The 14,374-nt window shown below is 41.8% G+C and overlaps 1 protein-coding gene across 1 annotated transcript; it reads left to right on the top strand.

Annotated features, from left to right (window-relative positions):
• Positions 1-13,842, top strand: LOC134552912 (cytochrome P450 4V2). The gene is made up of 11 exons (XM_063402084.1): positions 1-328; positions 2,549-2,661; positions 3,229-3,314; positions 4,809-4,999; positions 5,402-5,471; positions 6,471-6,597; positions 8,388-8,579; positions 10,471-10,573; positions 10,908-11,042; positions 11,211-11,390; positions 12,978-13,842. The coding sequence occupies exons 1-11, from the start codon at positions 112-114 to the stop codon at positions 13,151-13,153; spliced, it is 1,590 nt and encodes a 529-aa protein (XP_063258154.1). The 5' UTR covers positions 1-111; the 3' UTR covers positions 13,154-13,842.
• The last annotated feature ends 532 nt before the right edge of the window (positions 13,843-14,374 follow it).

The raw sequence follows: 14,374 nt of genomic DNA, 5'->3' as shown, positions 1-14,374 counted from the left end.
TCCCGCTCTTTTGGCCAGCCTCTCCGCACCCTCGGCTGGCTGCAGTGCCAGGTACGGGCAGCGCCGGCCGCGGGACGGGGATCAGCGCTCCGGGCAGGAGGCTGAGCGGTGATGATGATGGAGGCTGTGGAAGCATTCTCAGGGAAGCTCCAGCTGCTGCCCTGGGGAGCTGGCGCCATTGCTCTGCTTTTGACAATTGTGACCGTGTGCTCCCTGCCCTCCCTGATGGAGTACTGGAGGCGATGGTGGATGACGAACTCGATTCCGGGTGTCAGCCCCTGCTATCCCGTGCTGGGAAATGCCCTGCTCTTAGAGCGGAACGGAGAAGGTAATGGCAGCTCACCGTGTAGCGCAGCTACAGTGAGTTCCCTGCACTGCCTGGGGTTTGCTGCAGGAGCCAGTGGCGCTTAGCTGTGGCCGGCTGGGGAAGGGGAGTGGGGTATCAGAGGATGTGCTGATGCCTTTAGGTCTTTCTGAGCAATCTGCAGAGGGGAACAGTGTGAGGAGTGGGCAGTGAAGAGGAAAGGAGAGGAACTGCATAAATGTGGCATGATTATTGGTGTCAAAGACTAACTAGAGGTTAAGTCTGACAGCAGCTGCTGCTGGGCTCAGACCGTTAAGTTGTTGGTGGGGTGGAGCACGAACGCCGTGGAATGTTTTGGTGAGAGGGAGACATGCTTCTTGCAGGAAGTGCTGTTTCACAAAGTTGAACAGTATGTCCTCAGGACCTTTTGCTGTGATCCAAACAAAACTTGGAACAATTACCTTCCCCCAAGCAAGCATGTGCAAAGGACTTGAGCCAAGTTGCTTTTACCCGGGCTCACTTCCACAGTCATCTGTGACTTAGATTTATGTGTTAAATGCGAAAGAACTTGCTGAGCATTTATAGTACATCCCTCAAAAGCAATAGCATTTATAGTACATCCCTCAAAAGCAATTTTTTTTTGTTCTTGAACTGATTAAAGGGACCTTTTTGCCAGGTGCATGAGAGAGCACTTCTGTGCTAGATGCTCCCTTTCCATTTGGTATTCATTTTTTAACGGGAACATATTTCTTAAGGAGTTAGTGGTATGAAAGCATTGCTGAGTCTGCTGCCAGTGGCCCACACTGCTCTATGTGTGTGATGCCTGTGTATGCCAGTTGTGCCCTGTGCGCATGTATTGCTGGCTGTGCTGCTGTGCATGCTGCCAAAGGAGAGACTATTGGGTCATGGGAGCATGGTGAAGTCAAGTGTGAGTACAGCATTGGAACACGCATTGCCCAGTGCTGACCCATGCTGAGACACAGTGCCTCTGTTCACAAGGCACACTGTCCTATTGTTCCTCTAGCTCCAGTCCCGTATCTAAGTACAAATACGAGGGATCTGTGGCGGATGTGAAGGCAGGCAGATTTCTACAGCTGACTTTGGGGAAGCAGTAGGAGGATCATAGGATGTTTATATGAGCTGGACTGAGAGATGAATCTTTTTTTTTTTTCTTTCATATCCTCTTTTTAAAAATCTTCTTAAACCAAACTGGAACATTGCTTCTATCTCCAGAAAGCAATCTGATGTGAATTCTCATGTTCTATGTAGTCCCTAATCTCATTTGTGAGCAGGGATCACATAACTCCCATGTTCAGACATCTTTGTTCTTCATTATTTATGTAAAAATGGGTGAAGTTTGTGGTTTATAATCTTTTCATTAAAAATATGACCTAAAAAACTTTTAGAAAGGGTAAAGTTCTATAGCAGAAAGGAAAATAACTTTTCATATGGTGGGAATTTTTTTATTGGTATTACTAGACAGTTGCTGGAAAATGTGCTATTTTATTCATGGCACTCTTAGGAAAAAAATTTAAAAATGGCAAAATAATCTGACACTCTGAGTCTTGTTAGATGAGGTGTCATTAGAACTTTTTGTAAGACTAGGGAAAGCTGTATTTGGGCATCTATCAGGATTTTTTTTCTTTATCTTTTTTTTTCTTTGATTTAGAGACCTTTGAATTTTCAACCCTAGAGAGGCTTGTAAAGGTGTTATTTGTTGTTTAAGCTTTTTTCTGAAAGGCCAAATAAGCGTTTAATCCTCGAACATTCTGGTCCCTACCTCTAATACTGCTGAATGAACCTGATTGTCCTATGTGATGAGATAGTAGCAAAGATCTTTTTGGATCAAACCAAACACCATCTAGTCTTCTTCCTTTGCCAACAGATTCAGCTATCTCCCATACTTTCTGTGTAGCTGAATTGACAAGACATGGAATGGATAATTGCATAGTAATGTGGGAGGAGAATTCACTGGGTTACTGAGCTCACTGGTGTGAAGTCCAACTGACAGCTGGACAGCAGTGGTATACCTCAGATTGATCTGTGGCATAAATTATGCTGTGAGTCTGTACCCAAAGAGATTATGACACCTGAATTTTAAAAATCCACAGGTGCAAAATATGCTGCTTAGTCACAGCAGCAGGTTAAAACTACAGAAAAAAAAAATCAAAATTGCATGGCATGTGATACAGAAGAGTTTGTAAATCCCTCTTGTTGAAACTCTACTCTTATTTTCTATTCCAGATTTTTTTAAACAGCTACAGTTTTATGTCGAAGAATTCAGAAGTTGGCCACTGTTCAAGCTTTGGATAGGACCGGTGCCTGTCATGGTTTTGTATCACCCTGACAGTGTGGAGGTGAGTGTGCTAGTCTCCTGTCTGTTCTGCTGTCATGCAGAGCAGTGTCCAACCTGTTAGTTTCTATTATCTCACCGTAATTTTTGTTAAAAGGGACTTGGACTGATTTGCTTTGGCATGATCCTCTGAGTTAGTGCTAAACAAAGGCATAAAGTGAAAGAATATAAAAAGGCCCAGCCAGAAGGGATTGGAGGGAATACTGAAGATGACCAGCAAATGAAAATACCAAAGAAGCATCTCTTTTAGCTTTGTTTTCACATGTTTGAAAGCTTCTGCTTCCAAGATCAGAACAAACAAGCAGATAGTGGGGAAGATGAGACTGTTGAAACAAGGATGGAACATTATAAAATTCAGGTTGCAATGCTTATGTCTCTTTGATAGACTTCTGCATTAGAACTTGGTGGGTCTGTTTTGATGCCATGAAATGTAGTCATTAATTTTGCTACTGACAGTAATTGTCCTTGAACTAATACCTTCTCTGTCGGAGTGTTAATTGAAGAAATAGTGAAGAAATCTCTCTCCATCTGACAACTAGTATTTTTTCCTCTCCATTCATTTTTCTGACAGGTTATTCTGAATAGTTCAAAGCATATAGAAAAATCATACCTGTATGAATTCCTGCATCCATGGCTGGGCACTGGACTTCTGACAAGGTACAATGTATAATGAAATGTGGATGCACTGCTGTCTTCTTTAAATTTGCAGGATATATGATAAGAAGAGGTCTTGGTGGTAGGAATGCTGTGTGTATTTCTGAACAAAGTGATTGTGTACATTGTTTATCTCAGCTGGTCATGCTGCAGACCAGTAGGATAGGCCTGAGGTTGGTGATGCTTTGGGGTAGGATTGGAGAGTACCTGCATCCTTTCCTTCATTTCATTCATAAAGTAGAAGATCATGAGAAGTGAGCATGAGTAGGAGCATAAATCAGGAGTGGAGAGAGGAAGGAGCAGTGGTATAAGGGTTTGGTTTCCTCTAGTCATGGAGGACCAAAGGAAGGATTGGTTTGGATGATGCAGATATTCAGGAGTCAGAGTGAGTTAAGTGTAGAGTGGCTTTGGTGTCTTTGAACCTCTTCTGAGTTTTTCAAAAGAGATCAATGTTAACTTTGTTGATTGTTTGGAGCCCTCGGAGGTGGACTCCTCATATGGTGGGACCATGGTATTGTAAAAGCCAGCTGTGATCATGTGGTGTGGAAAGTGGAAGTTCATGTGGGAGGATGAGACATGAATTTTATCCTGAGTTTTGTTCATATCCTTTAGGAAGGCAGTAAGTAATCAGTAGCAATGTGCAGCGGTGAGGTCCTCGGGCATGGTGTATCCTCACTGTTCTTCCTTACTGGTTGTTTTGTCTTCCAGAGACATACAGAGGTATTTTGACTTCCTTGTGGTTGCAAAAACATAGAGGAGGAAAATGTTCCAGTTTCTACTGATTAGGGGCAGCAGTGGCAGACAGCAAGCAGCTATGCTGGCCTGTGGAGTGCCCCAGTAGCAAGTTAACAGCGGCAGTGGTGTGATGGTTTTACCCTGTAAACAGAAGTGCCAGCTGTGTGCCTGTGGGGCGTATGATTTAGAAAAAGTGAACAAGGAGCCCCAGGAAGCTGGTGACACTCACTGTGGCTCCGTGCTTCTCGTTGGCATGTGGGAAGTGATACCTGTCTCTGAGGTAGTAGATTGTAGCCAGGCCTTGAGGCAGTCATTTTCATAATGTCCCTAGGCCCTAGTTCTCTGCGGGCCTCATTTCATGGTCAGTGGATGAAGGCAAGCACAACTACTGCTTCAGAGGGATGGGGGGGTGGGTTGAGGCCTTGATGCTGAATAGCTGGTTTGGCCTCTGGTTGGCTGCTGCTTGGTCCCTGTAAGCCTGTGCACTGGCTAACAAGGATGTATTTTCCAGAGGCTTTTTGGCATCTCTGTTTGGTGAGATCAGCTGGAGAAATGGTGGCTTCTGCTTCCAAGAGACCTGGAGCAAGAAACATTTCGATTTGCTCCTTCTGTGTAGTGCTATGAACAGCTTGAAGAGACATGTACAGTGTGTCCACCTCTTCCAGGCTGCTGTAGTCACTGTATTTGTTCTTCCTGTAATGGTGAGGGTGTTGTTTTTGACTCACAGTTTTTTAGCCTTCCTTCTCCCCATTAATTTTACAGCACTGGAGACAAGTGGCGGTCACGGAGGAAGATGATAACTCCCACATTCCACTTTGCAATCTTGAATGACTTTCTAGAGGTCATGAATGAACAAGGAAATATTTTGGTGAAGAAACTTGAGAAGCATGTTGACAAGGAGCCATTTGATGTCTTTATGGACATTACTCTGTGTGCCCTTGATATCATTTGTGGTAAGTCCTGTTTGTTATTGTGGTAGAACTGTGAGTGATGCAGAAGATCAGGAGTTTAGCTGCACCAGTTTGTGTAAGATGATTGAAGAGGCATGTCCCTGCATATTTTCTAAATACATTTCCATCCTTCCCAATGTTTTCCTCAGGGTTTATGACATGCATCTGAGCAGCTGAGTTGGTGGGACTGGCAGGACAGAGGTAGCAATCTGAAGTGAGGTTGTCTTGAGGAGCAGGATTCCTAGGCATGGAAATACAAAGAAAGCTCATTCCCTGCAAAGGGATACATGTATTCACCTGTTGGAGGGATGGTGTGGTGATAGTCAGAAGCTGGGAGCAGTAGTAACTTACTGTGTACGCTGCATTTCACTTTGCACTTGTGAAATGTTCATATTTTCTTCCTAGAAACAGCAATGGGCAGGAATGTGGGTGCCCAGAAGAATAAGGACTCTGACTATGTTTCTGCTGTCTACAGGTAAATGCACATTTTCCTTAGTTACTTTGTAGTTGAGCTGGAATTAAGGCTGCTGGTGTCAGGAAGGAAGGCCAAGGAGTCAGAGAGGGAGAGATGTAAAGCATTGGAGCAGACTAACTCTGAGTCACTAAATACCCTGGAGGTGTTTGAAAGACACGTTCCTATGGCACTTAGGGTCATGGTGTAGCAATGGGCTGGGTTAACACCAGGTTAACAGTTGGACTCAATGATCTAAAAAGTCTTTTCCAAACTAAATGTATCTGTGATTCTATGATCTCACTCCTAGCTTTTGATGGAGCTTGTTGAGACAGGTATGATACAAAAACGGGTAGATCTGAAGGGTTTGATGATCATCGGTTCCTTGCCTTTTCCAAATCATACCACAAGTGCACTTGAAGTTGGTAATAATTACTCCACAGCAGCTGAAGCATGTGCAGGGCTGAATAGCAATGACAATCAGCCCTTCCAAATGTACTCCAGTTGTGTTTGAGCATACCTGAAATCTCATATTGTTCATTTCAAATACACTTTAAGTACTTTTACCTGTAGTCAGGTATCTGGACGTTCAAGTAGGAATGCAATGCTTTCAGAAATTGAGTTCTTGGGGCAGATATTTTGGAAGCCTGTCATGAGTAGTCTTTACAGCACTGTCAATGCTTTGCTGAAGTGGGGCATGACTGGACTGGAAGACTTAATAGGACTGTTTCAAGAGGATTCCAACTAAATGAGAATATGCTATTCTTCTCAGAGACCAATACCTAAAGATATAAAACATGGTGATGCTGGGATAAGTAACAGAAATTTTGAGATGGTGGAAAATCAAGACGCCAATGTGATGGCCATCCTTTCAAATAATGGGTTTAAACCTAAACAATGTGTTAAGTTCTACTTCATTAGTGTACATAGAAGGGGTTTTTTTTGTTGTTGTTGTTCTTGAAATGTGCTATAATTTTGTGGTTTTGTCAAGTAATGTGACACGATATAATTTTTTGACCCTAGGATGAGTGATCTAATCCAGCGGCGACAGTTGAGCCCTTGGCTTTGGCCTGATTTTTTGTATATATTGTTCAAGGAAGGAAGAGAACACAAGAGGAACCTCAACATCCTTCACAATTTTACAGATACAGTATAGAGTCTTTTTAAAAAATATTATTTATAATAATAATAATTGTCATTGTTGGATCAAAGTTTTGCACTCATATCTTCCAAATGGGAATGAGGTTCAGCCTCCTTGATATGCTTTTTCTCTATTGGGATGTTGAGGAATGCCCTGAAAAGAAAACAAGAACTGACTTCCCTTTCAGGATCTTTGTTGAATTTAAATGAGGAAGTAGACTACTCCAAGGGGATGCCAGAACTTGCAGGTCCTTGACAACTGAAACAAACAACAGAAATTCCTTGAACTCTGGTTCTGCCCCAAAAGCTGCACATTTGGGTCACCTCCAATGGCTCACTGCCAAGTTTGGAGCAGTAAACATAGGGCTCTGCATGGTAGTGCCAGTAGGTTCAGCCCTCAGAACCTGAAGCCTGTATTCATTTTCCCCAATTCAGAACAGAACTGCTGAGAGGAGCAAACACATACAGGTCCCCACATCAGCAATAAGGCACTTTGATGCAGAAATCATTAGGCATGCATCACTCACTCGGCATAAAATAAAATGTTCTCCCACCTTGTTAGACTGTGGAAGTAACAGCCCTTTCTCTCACCAAATAATTCCTATGTTATTCTTGCCAAAGTTTGCCCTCCCAAATAGTGTTAGGATGTTATCAGAGAAGCTGCTATCCCTATGCATGTACCCCATGATGTCATTGTATCGATGTCTATGGCAAAGGAAATAATCTCTGAATTTTGGCTACATATAATGAGCCACATTGACTCTGTGGGCTGTTTTATGCTTCCTTTCATTCAAAGTTGCAGCAGGGAGTCATGAAAGAGGTTCTTAAGAGGACCTAAGGTAACACTTGCCCTCTTCCCATGATGGGCTGGTGCACTGAATATAAGAAGCCAAATCTTAGAAGATGACAAAGGACCATAAATAATAATTGCACCTGGTGTAGGTGCTGGCAGCAAGCACTGAGGTGAGGGATGGGTCAATATATGACACATGTGCATGTTCAGTGAGGACAGCAATGTGTGTGTTTGGAACTGTATTTTTTTCTTCCATTCAGTGATTCCTCCAAACAGAATTGCATGCTCTACACCCTTTTAAATTATTTTGTTGTTTTTAAGGACAATGCCAGTTTATTAAAGGGTTCTGTTTTTGCTTTACAGCAACAGTAGCAACAGTAAGAAATTTATGTCTGTTACTGGGTCTGTACTTTGACCTAAAAAAGAGACATTCAGCCATTGTTCTCGTACTGGAGAAAATTTGGGGAACTTTAGTGTAGCGGGTTCAGCAAGGTGTGTAGCCTTGACACGGGGTTCTGGGATGCCCTGGCTTCTCTTCAGTTTCCTGAGTTTTTTGGAGGTTGGAAGTGAGATCTTTCCTTATTTCTCAGATGGGATAGAGAAGATCTTATTGGTGATTAACATGTTCACACTGTGGTGATTTTTTTGATGTGCTGTTTCCATTGTTGGCGTTCATGATTGGTGTTCCAGATACTTTGGGTATGTTTGCACTACTTGATGACCCCCCCCAAGCTGTTTATGTAGTTTAGCTATCTATTTTCTTGGTCACACAAAGGCCATTCAAGGTTTATTCTATTGCTTAGGGCAAGAAAGGTTGATCATAATTCACTACTAATACAAAAAGTCAGTTAAATTTCATGATCTAATGCTGACAGCTGTGCCAACTAGCTCATGTAGACTGCTACAGATGGATGTTGTTGTTTTGATAAGTTAAGACAAAACTGTATGAGGCAGACGGTGCACTTGTGCTGAATTCATCATATCTGGTGTAATGCTTCTAATCTCAGGTCATTGCAGAAAAAGCTGAGGAACTTAAAAGCACCCAGCAAAAGAAACAGGATAATGATGGCAACTGTGAAGAAAGTGGTTCCAAAAAGAGAAAAGCATTCCTGGACATGCTGCTGAACGCCACAGATGATGAAGGGAAAAAATTGAGCCATAGGGACATTCGTGAGGAAGTGGATACTTTTATGTTTGAGGTAACCAAGGAACTTATTGGTTTATTGTTCTTTTTTGTTGTTGTTGTTGTTGTGTTGGATGGTTTTGTTTGCTGGTATTTTTTGTTTGTGTTTTTTTTTTCTCCAAACCCAAGATTCAGAATTTGCAGGTGGTGACTCTTGTTTTAAGTTCAGGAGGTTGCTTTTAGCATGATGTTATTTAAGCCCTGTAAGCCTAAGAGAAAATATTAGAAGTAGGATTAGAAGCATTGGTATGCCCTGGAGAAATTTTGGATAATGCAAATGTGGTGGCCCCTGCCTATGTGAGCAGAGTCTACTCCTGAAAGCAGGTGAGAAATGAAAGCTTAGTGGTTGACATGGACCATGGGCTTTTGACTTTTGCTGCAAACTTCATTAACACTGAAGAGAGTTCTAAATAGTTTCACTGTTTCGACTTGCATTTTGTCATGTCTGCTCACATTTTTTCCCAAGCTACATTGGTTGCAGTCTTCTGCTTCTGTTGTCCACTGTGCATCAGTGCTTCATCTTCTTGTAGAAACTTGTCATGGAATTGCTTGGGTTGGAAAGGATCGTCTTAAAGATCATCTAGTTACAACTCTCCTGCCATGAGCAGGGATGTCATCAGCTAGATTAGGTAGCCAGGACCTCATCTCGCCCGGCCGTGGACACCTTGAGAAACAGGACATTCAAAACTCTCTAGGCAACATGTTCCTCACTAATCTTTGAGTAAAAAAATTCTTCCTAACATCTAATCTAAATCTCTTCTCTTTTAGTTGAAAATCATTCCCTCTTGTCCTATAAGTACCTGCTCATGTAAAACGTCACACTTCCTCTTTTTTTTTTCAATAAGTCCTCTCTATGTAGTGAAAGGCCACAATCAGGTCTTTCCCAGAGCCTTCTTTTCTCTAGGCTGAACAACTCCAGCTCTCTCAGCCTGTCTTCATAAGAGAGGTGTTCCATCCCTCTGATCGTCTTTGAGGCCCTTCTTCTTGTCTGATTCCCTAAGGGAAGATCTGAAGAAGATTTTCATGAGTTTTCCACACACTTCCATTAGATGGACCTGAATTCTCTCAGAAGAGCTTAATTCATAGAATCATATTAATGCTGTTGTAACCTAGAGAAACTCTCTTCTCATTTTGGCATTTCTGTACTACAGCAGCATCCTGAACTTCACCACAAGTGTGCTTTTTTAGTATCAAAATCCTTTTTGGGTCAACTTTTCCCTTTTCTATTCCTCACTTTTTTAATGGGTGTTTTTTTGTTTTGGTTTGGTGTGGTTTTTTTGGGGTTTTTTTCTATTTTTTTTCTTTTTTTCTTTTTTTCTTTTTCTTTTTTCTTTTTTTCTTTTTTCTTTTTTTCTTTTTTTTCCCATCATTGGTTCACCTTTTGTCTCTCCTTTACTCTCCTCTCCTTCCCACAGTGCTGGGAACTAGTAGTTGATTCCCTTCTTCTTATAGAAAACCAAGTATTTTCCCCTATGGCTGCCATACTCTGTCTCATTAGACCATTTTTAGATAATCTTGTAAAAGTTACAAGTTGTGTCCATTGTATCTCTCCTGTGATAGCCACTTCCCCCTCACCTCAGATATTGCCTGGACAATAATCAAAAAGATGAGTACACATCTGATTCATTGTGTAGATACTGATAGTTCACACAGCTCCTAAAAATCAGCAGAGAGGGATTTTGCTTGGGTTATTTCAGTACTTTCCTCTTTTGTCAGCACAGTTGTGGATCATCTTTTATCTTGATAGTTAGTGTATTGTAAACAGTTATTCACTCTTGATTCATGTTTTTATCATGGTCATGGGACTAATAAGTCTCACTTTTCATACTAACTGCACACCTAAGTGTTTACAAAGCCCACTGGTGCATGGGAATAAAGTGAATGTCTTTGTAAATCTGGACCTGTAGGGCCATGATACAACAGCAGCTGCCATAAACTGGGTCTTGTACTTGCTTGGACGTAATCCAGAAGCTCAGAAGAAGGTTCATAGGGAATTGGATGAGGTGTTTGGTAAGTTTCCATTCCCCCTTCATTGGGGTTTTACTGCATTTGTGAGTGGAAATGTGTTAATAGCCTAGAAGTAGAAGGGGATTTAAGAGCATGCCTTGTAGCTCTTCTGGAGCTTTCAGCAGCTAGAGGTGGTTGGGATGGGTGAAGAAAGGTCTGTAGGGGGCGTACAACCAACCTTATGTCTTTGAGGCAAGATATGCATGTTCAATATATTTATAATGCCTTCCTTTATGTAGTCTTGGTGCATGATGAGAGTTTCTGGGGGGATCCAGGATGAGTTGTTTAGCCAAAGATGGGGAGTTTTGGTCTTTGTCATCCCTCTGTTTTTGGACAGACAATACTGAACGTTCTGTTACAACGGACGATTTGAAGAATCTTCGATACCTTGAATGTGTTGTGAAAGAAGCTCTTCGTCTCTACCCTTCAGTTCCCATGTTTGCTCGTACCTTGAGAGAGGATTGCTGTATCAGTAAGTGGTGTTCTGTGTTTGCCACTTTCCCTTGTGTTAGCATTTCTGCAACAGACATGTTTCCCAAGTAAAGGGCAGCATTGTATTTTTTTTTTTACTGTTCTGTTGTGTATAGGAAATCACTTGTTTTGCTGTTTTGACTCTTCTCCCTTTCTCTCTTCTCTTTAGAGGGATATCAGATACCAAGAGGTACAAATGTACTTGTTTTACCTTACGCCCTGCATAGAGACCCTGAAGTCTTCCCTGACCCAGAGGAGTTCAGGCCTGAGCGATTCTTCCCTGAAAATTGTAAGGGAAGGCACCCATATGCTTATGTGCCCTTCTCAGCTGGTCCCAGGAACTGCATTGGTATGTATCTGAAGAGGAAGCCCCTGTAATGTAACAGTTCTGCTTTTGAATGTGGTGCGACAGCAATGAGTACTGTTTGTATAGTGTTCTTCCTCACTCCCCACCCCTGAATTGTGGGTACTGTGTGCCCTGCAAGCTTAGTATTTGAGCTGCCCCATTTGTTGCTTCCAAAGGATTTCCTTTCTTCCAGTGTCTATCATGCTGATGTTTCTTCCTCACTGCTGTGCAGCCTGGCAGCACGTTATTGAGCTCCTGTGTTAAGATATGATTGCTTCCAAATTTCTGATCCTCAGTGTCAGCAACACAGAATGAGAGAAGACAGGTGTCCTGCACCTGTTTTGCTCTGGAAACACCTCATCTGTCTCTCTCAGGTTCTGAGCTGAATGTCCAAAGCATGCAATCTGCAGCTGATGTATTCTTTCCCTATTTCTGACTGTGTAGTTGGTTTGGTGTTGGTTCAGTGTGCTCTGTCATCCCAGAACTTGTTAGTACTTTCAGATGCCACTGAGACGCTTGGCTTTTATCTGTGCTTCAAGTAAAGGCAGTGTTGTTTATATTGTAGAACACATGAAAGACTGTTCCCTGCACTGGTTTTAAATGCAGATGGGGAGCATCCAACCATTGTCGTGCCATTTACAATGATCAGAAATATTGCTTCTTTTGGGTTTTGCTTTGTTTGGTTTCTATTTTTGGGGGTTGCGATTGATTTGTTTTGATTCGTCTCATTGGTATTAGCTGCCCTTTTCCCTAAGAGCAGTAAACTAGGTCTTTGCTTGTTCCAAAGAAATCTAATTTAATATAACATATCTAGCTAGTTCCTGAGCAGGAACGTGTGAAGGAGAGGTGGTTCATTAGTTTCATTGCAGAAGTGCATCGTGTGTATGTATGTACAGACTTCCATCTGTGTATATAATACAGAAGGGAGAACATACAAAGTTCTCAGCACTGCATTTTGTGTCCTGTCTCCATTTTTTGGTTTTTGTGAACTGCCTGGATTGTGGCACTTGGTTTGGTTTGCCTCACATTTCTCTGTTCTCGTTTTCACGTTCATCTATCTCTGAACTGTAAATTGAACTTTGCCCTCTGTGCTACCAAATCATCAGTGTGTTTGAGGCTTAATGATCGCTGAAGTAAGGTCTGTCTGTCATTCCTTTGCAGTTGCATTCTGAAGGAAGGTCTGTCTGTCATTCTGTTGCAGTTGCATCTCCTGTGCTCCTCTCCACATTTATGGAACTATGAGATTTTTCTCTACCCACAGTCCCTGTGCTGCATCTTCTGCTCTGGTCTGCTGTCCACCCCCCCTGCCTTTTCCATCCAAGACAAGGCTGTGTTTTGTAGTAGTTCCATATAAAGGGTTGACTGTTGCTGGTTTTGTTCTGTATACTATAGGAAGGAGAACATACAGTGGATTATCCCAAGAACGCCAGAGTTTTCATGTAGAGAAAAGTGCTGGTGTTAGTTGTAGCCATATGAGCTCGATTTTGGCCTAAAGCTAGTTCTGTTCTTAAGTCCTGTGGGCATGCAAGTGCAGCAGCTGTTGATGCAACATGACAATAACTATTTTTGTCTCTGCCCTGTACCTTATAGGTCAGCGCTTTGCACAAATGGAGGAGAAAACTCTTCTAGCCCTCATCCTGCGGCATTTTTGGGTGGAATCATGTCAAAAGCCAGAAGAGCTTGGTTTATCTGGAGAATTGATTCTTCGTCCAAATAAAGGCATCTGGATTAAACTGAAGAGGAGACCAAATGCTGGATCAGAATGAAAGGAATTTCAAGAGTTTACTTCCAGAAGTTTTTAATCTATTTGGACTGAGACATATTTCGAAAACAAATATTTTGATGTCAGTCCAGCAATTTGTTAAAACTAGTCGTTACTGTTTTATTAAAAAAAAGATGCAGTAATAGCCCTAGTTGCTCTACTTTTATAGTGCTTGTGAAATTCATGTTAATCTTTGAAATGCAAGTCTTTAAACCTTAAATTTTAGTGCCTTATCTGCTCAGATGAAGCTATTCTATTGCCACAATGCCACAAAAACTTTAGCTGTGATAATAACAACAGCAATGCCTGTGATGAAGCGATCAGCTTATATGCCATAGCATTTTCCAAGTAACTGGAAGTCTCAAGTATTTGTAAGGGTTTCAGGTTTCTTTGGTTCTGAAAAATACAAGTGATAATCCTTCTTGGCACAATTTTCTTTTTTTTTTTTGGTGATGACTACCTTTGTAAAGACCAAGCAAAAATCTCTGATAATTTCACTCCTCCTTGGTAAGCATTTACAGCAGTTTGTAGGAAGGGAATGCTCTGAATTATTTTTTAGCAAACTGTACCAAAAGCATTAACCTGTATAACCATATCAGGAGCTAGACAGTATGCAAATTACGCACAGGATTTGATAATGTCAGAAGCAATGTATTATTATAAACTTTGAGAATAAACTTCTATTATGCCTCAGTGTGGACTGAAATTTTATCTGTTGAAATTGCATGCCTGTGTGCAGGTAAATGCTGATGAATAAGATTTTCTTAGCATCAGTTCCTCTATGGTGATCAATTAGCTAGATTTTACTGTGCTAGTCAAAGCTGAAACAATGAGCCAGTGTGGTGTTGCCTTCTAGTGCCCTGAAGGCAACATAGAGTTTTTTGCTAATAGATGCTGAAGAGGAATTACAGAGATGGAATGAAGTGCCTGTGAAAGTTTCTGATTGTACCTTCAGGATGGGTCAAAATCTGCTACAGGCCATACAGCTGGGGAATAGACTCTCCATGGTTTTTTGTAAGCTCTTGAAGAAAAAGCTGGGGCTAAACCAAGCTGAGGTCCTCTAGCTGCTTTAGCTTTACTTGTGCCCTATGTTTTGGGGCTTCTTTTGGCTGGTGTGTGTTGCTGCAGCATGATGGCTATTCCAAGAGGAGTGCCCACCAATAGCTACACTCTTTAGTTGTTCCTGCCACTTGGCAGTGAGGGCTTTTGGTGTGTTGTTGCCTTG

The sequence above is a fragment of the Prinia subflava genome, chromosome 7 (genome assembly GCF_021018805.1).
Source record: "Prinia subflava isolate CZ2003 ecotype Zambia chromosome 7, Cam_Psub_1.2, whole genome shotgun sequence".
NCBI lineage: Eukaryota > Metazoa > Chordata > Aves > Passeriformes > Cisticolidae > Prinia > Prinia subflava.
This window is presented reverse-complemented; position numbering and strand designations above follow the sequence as displayed.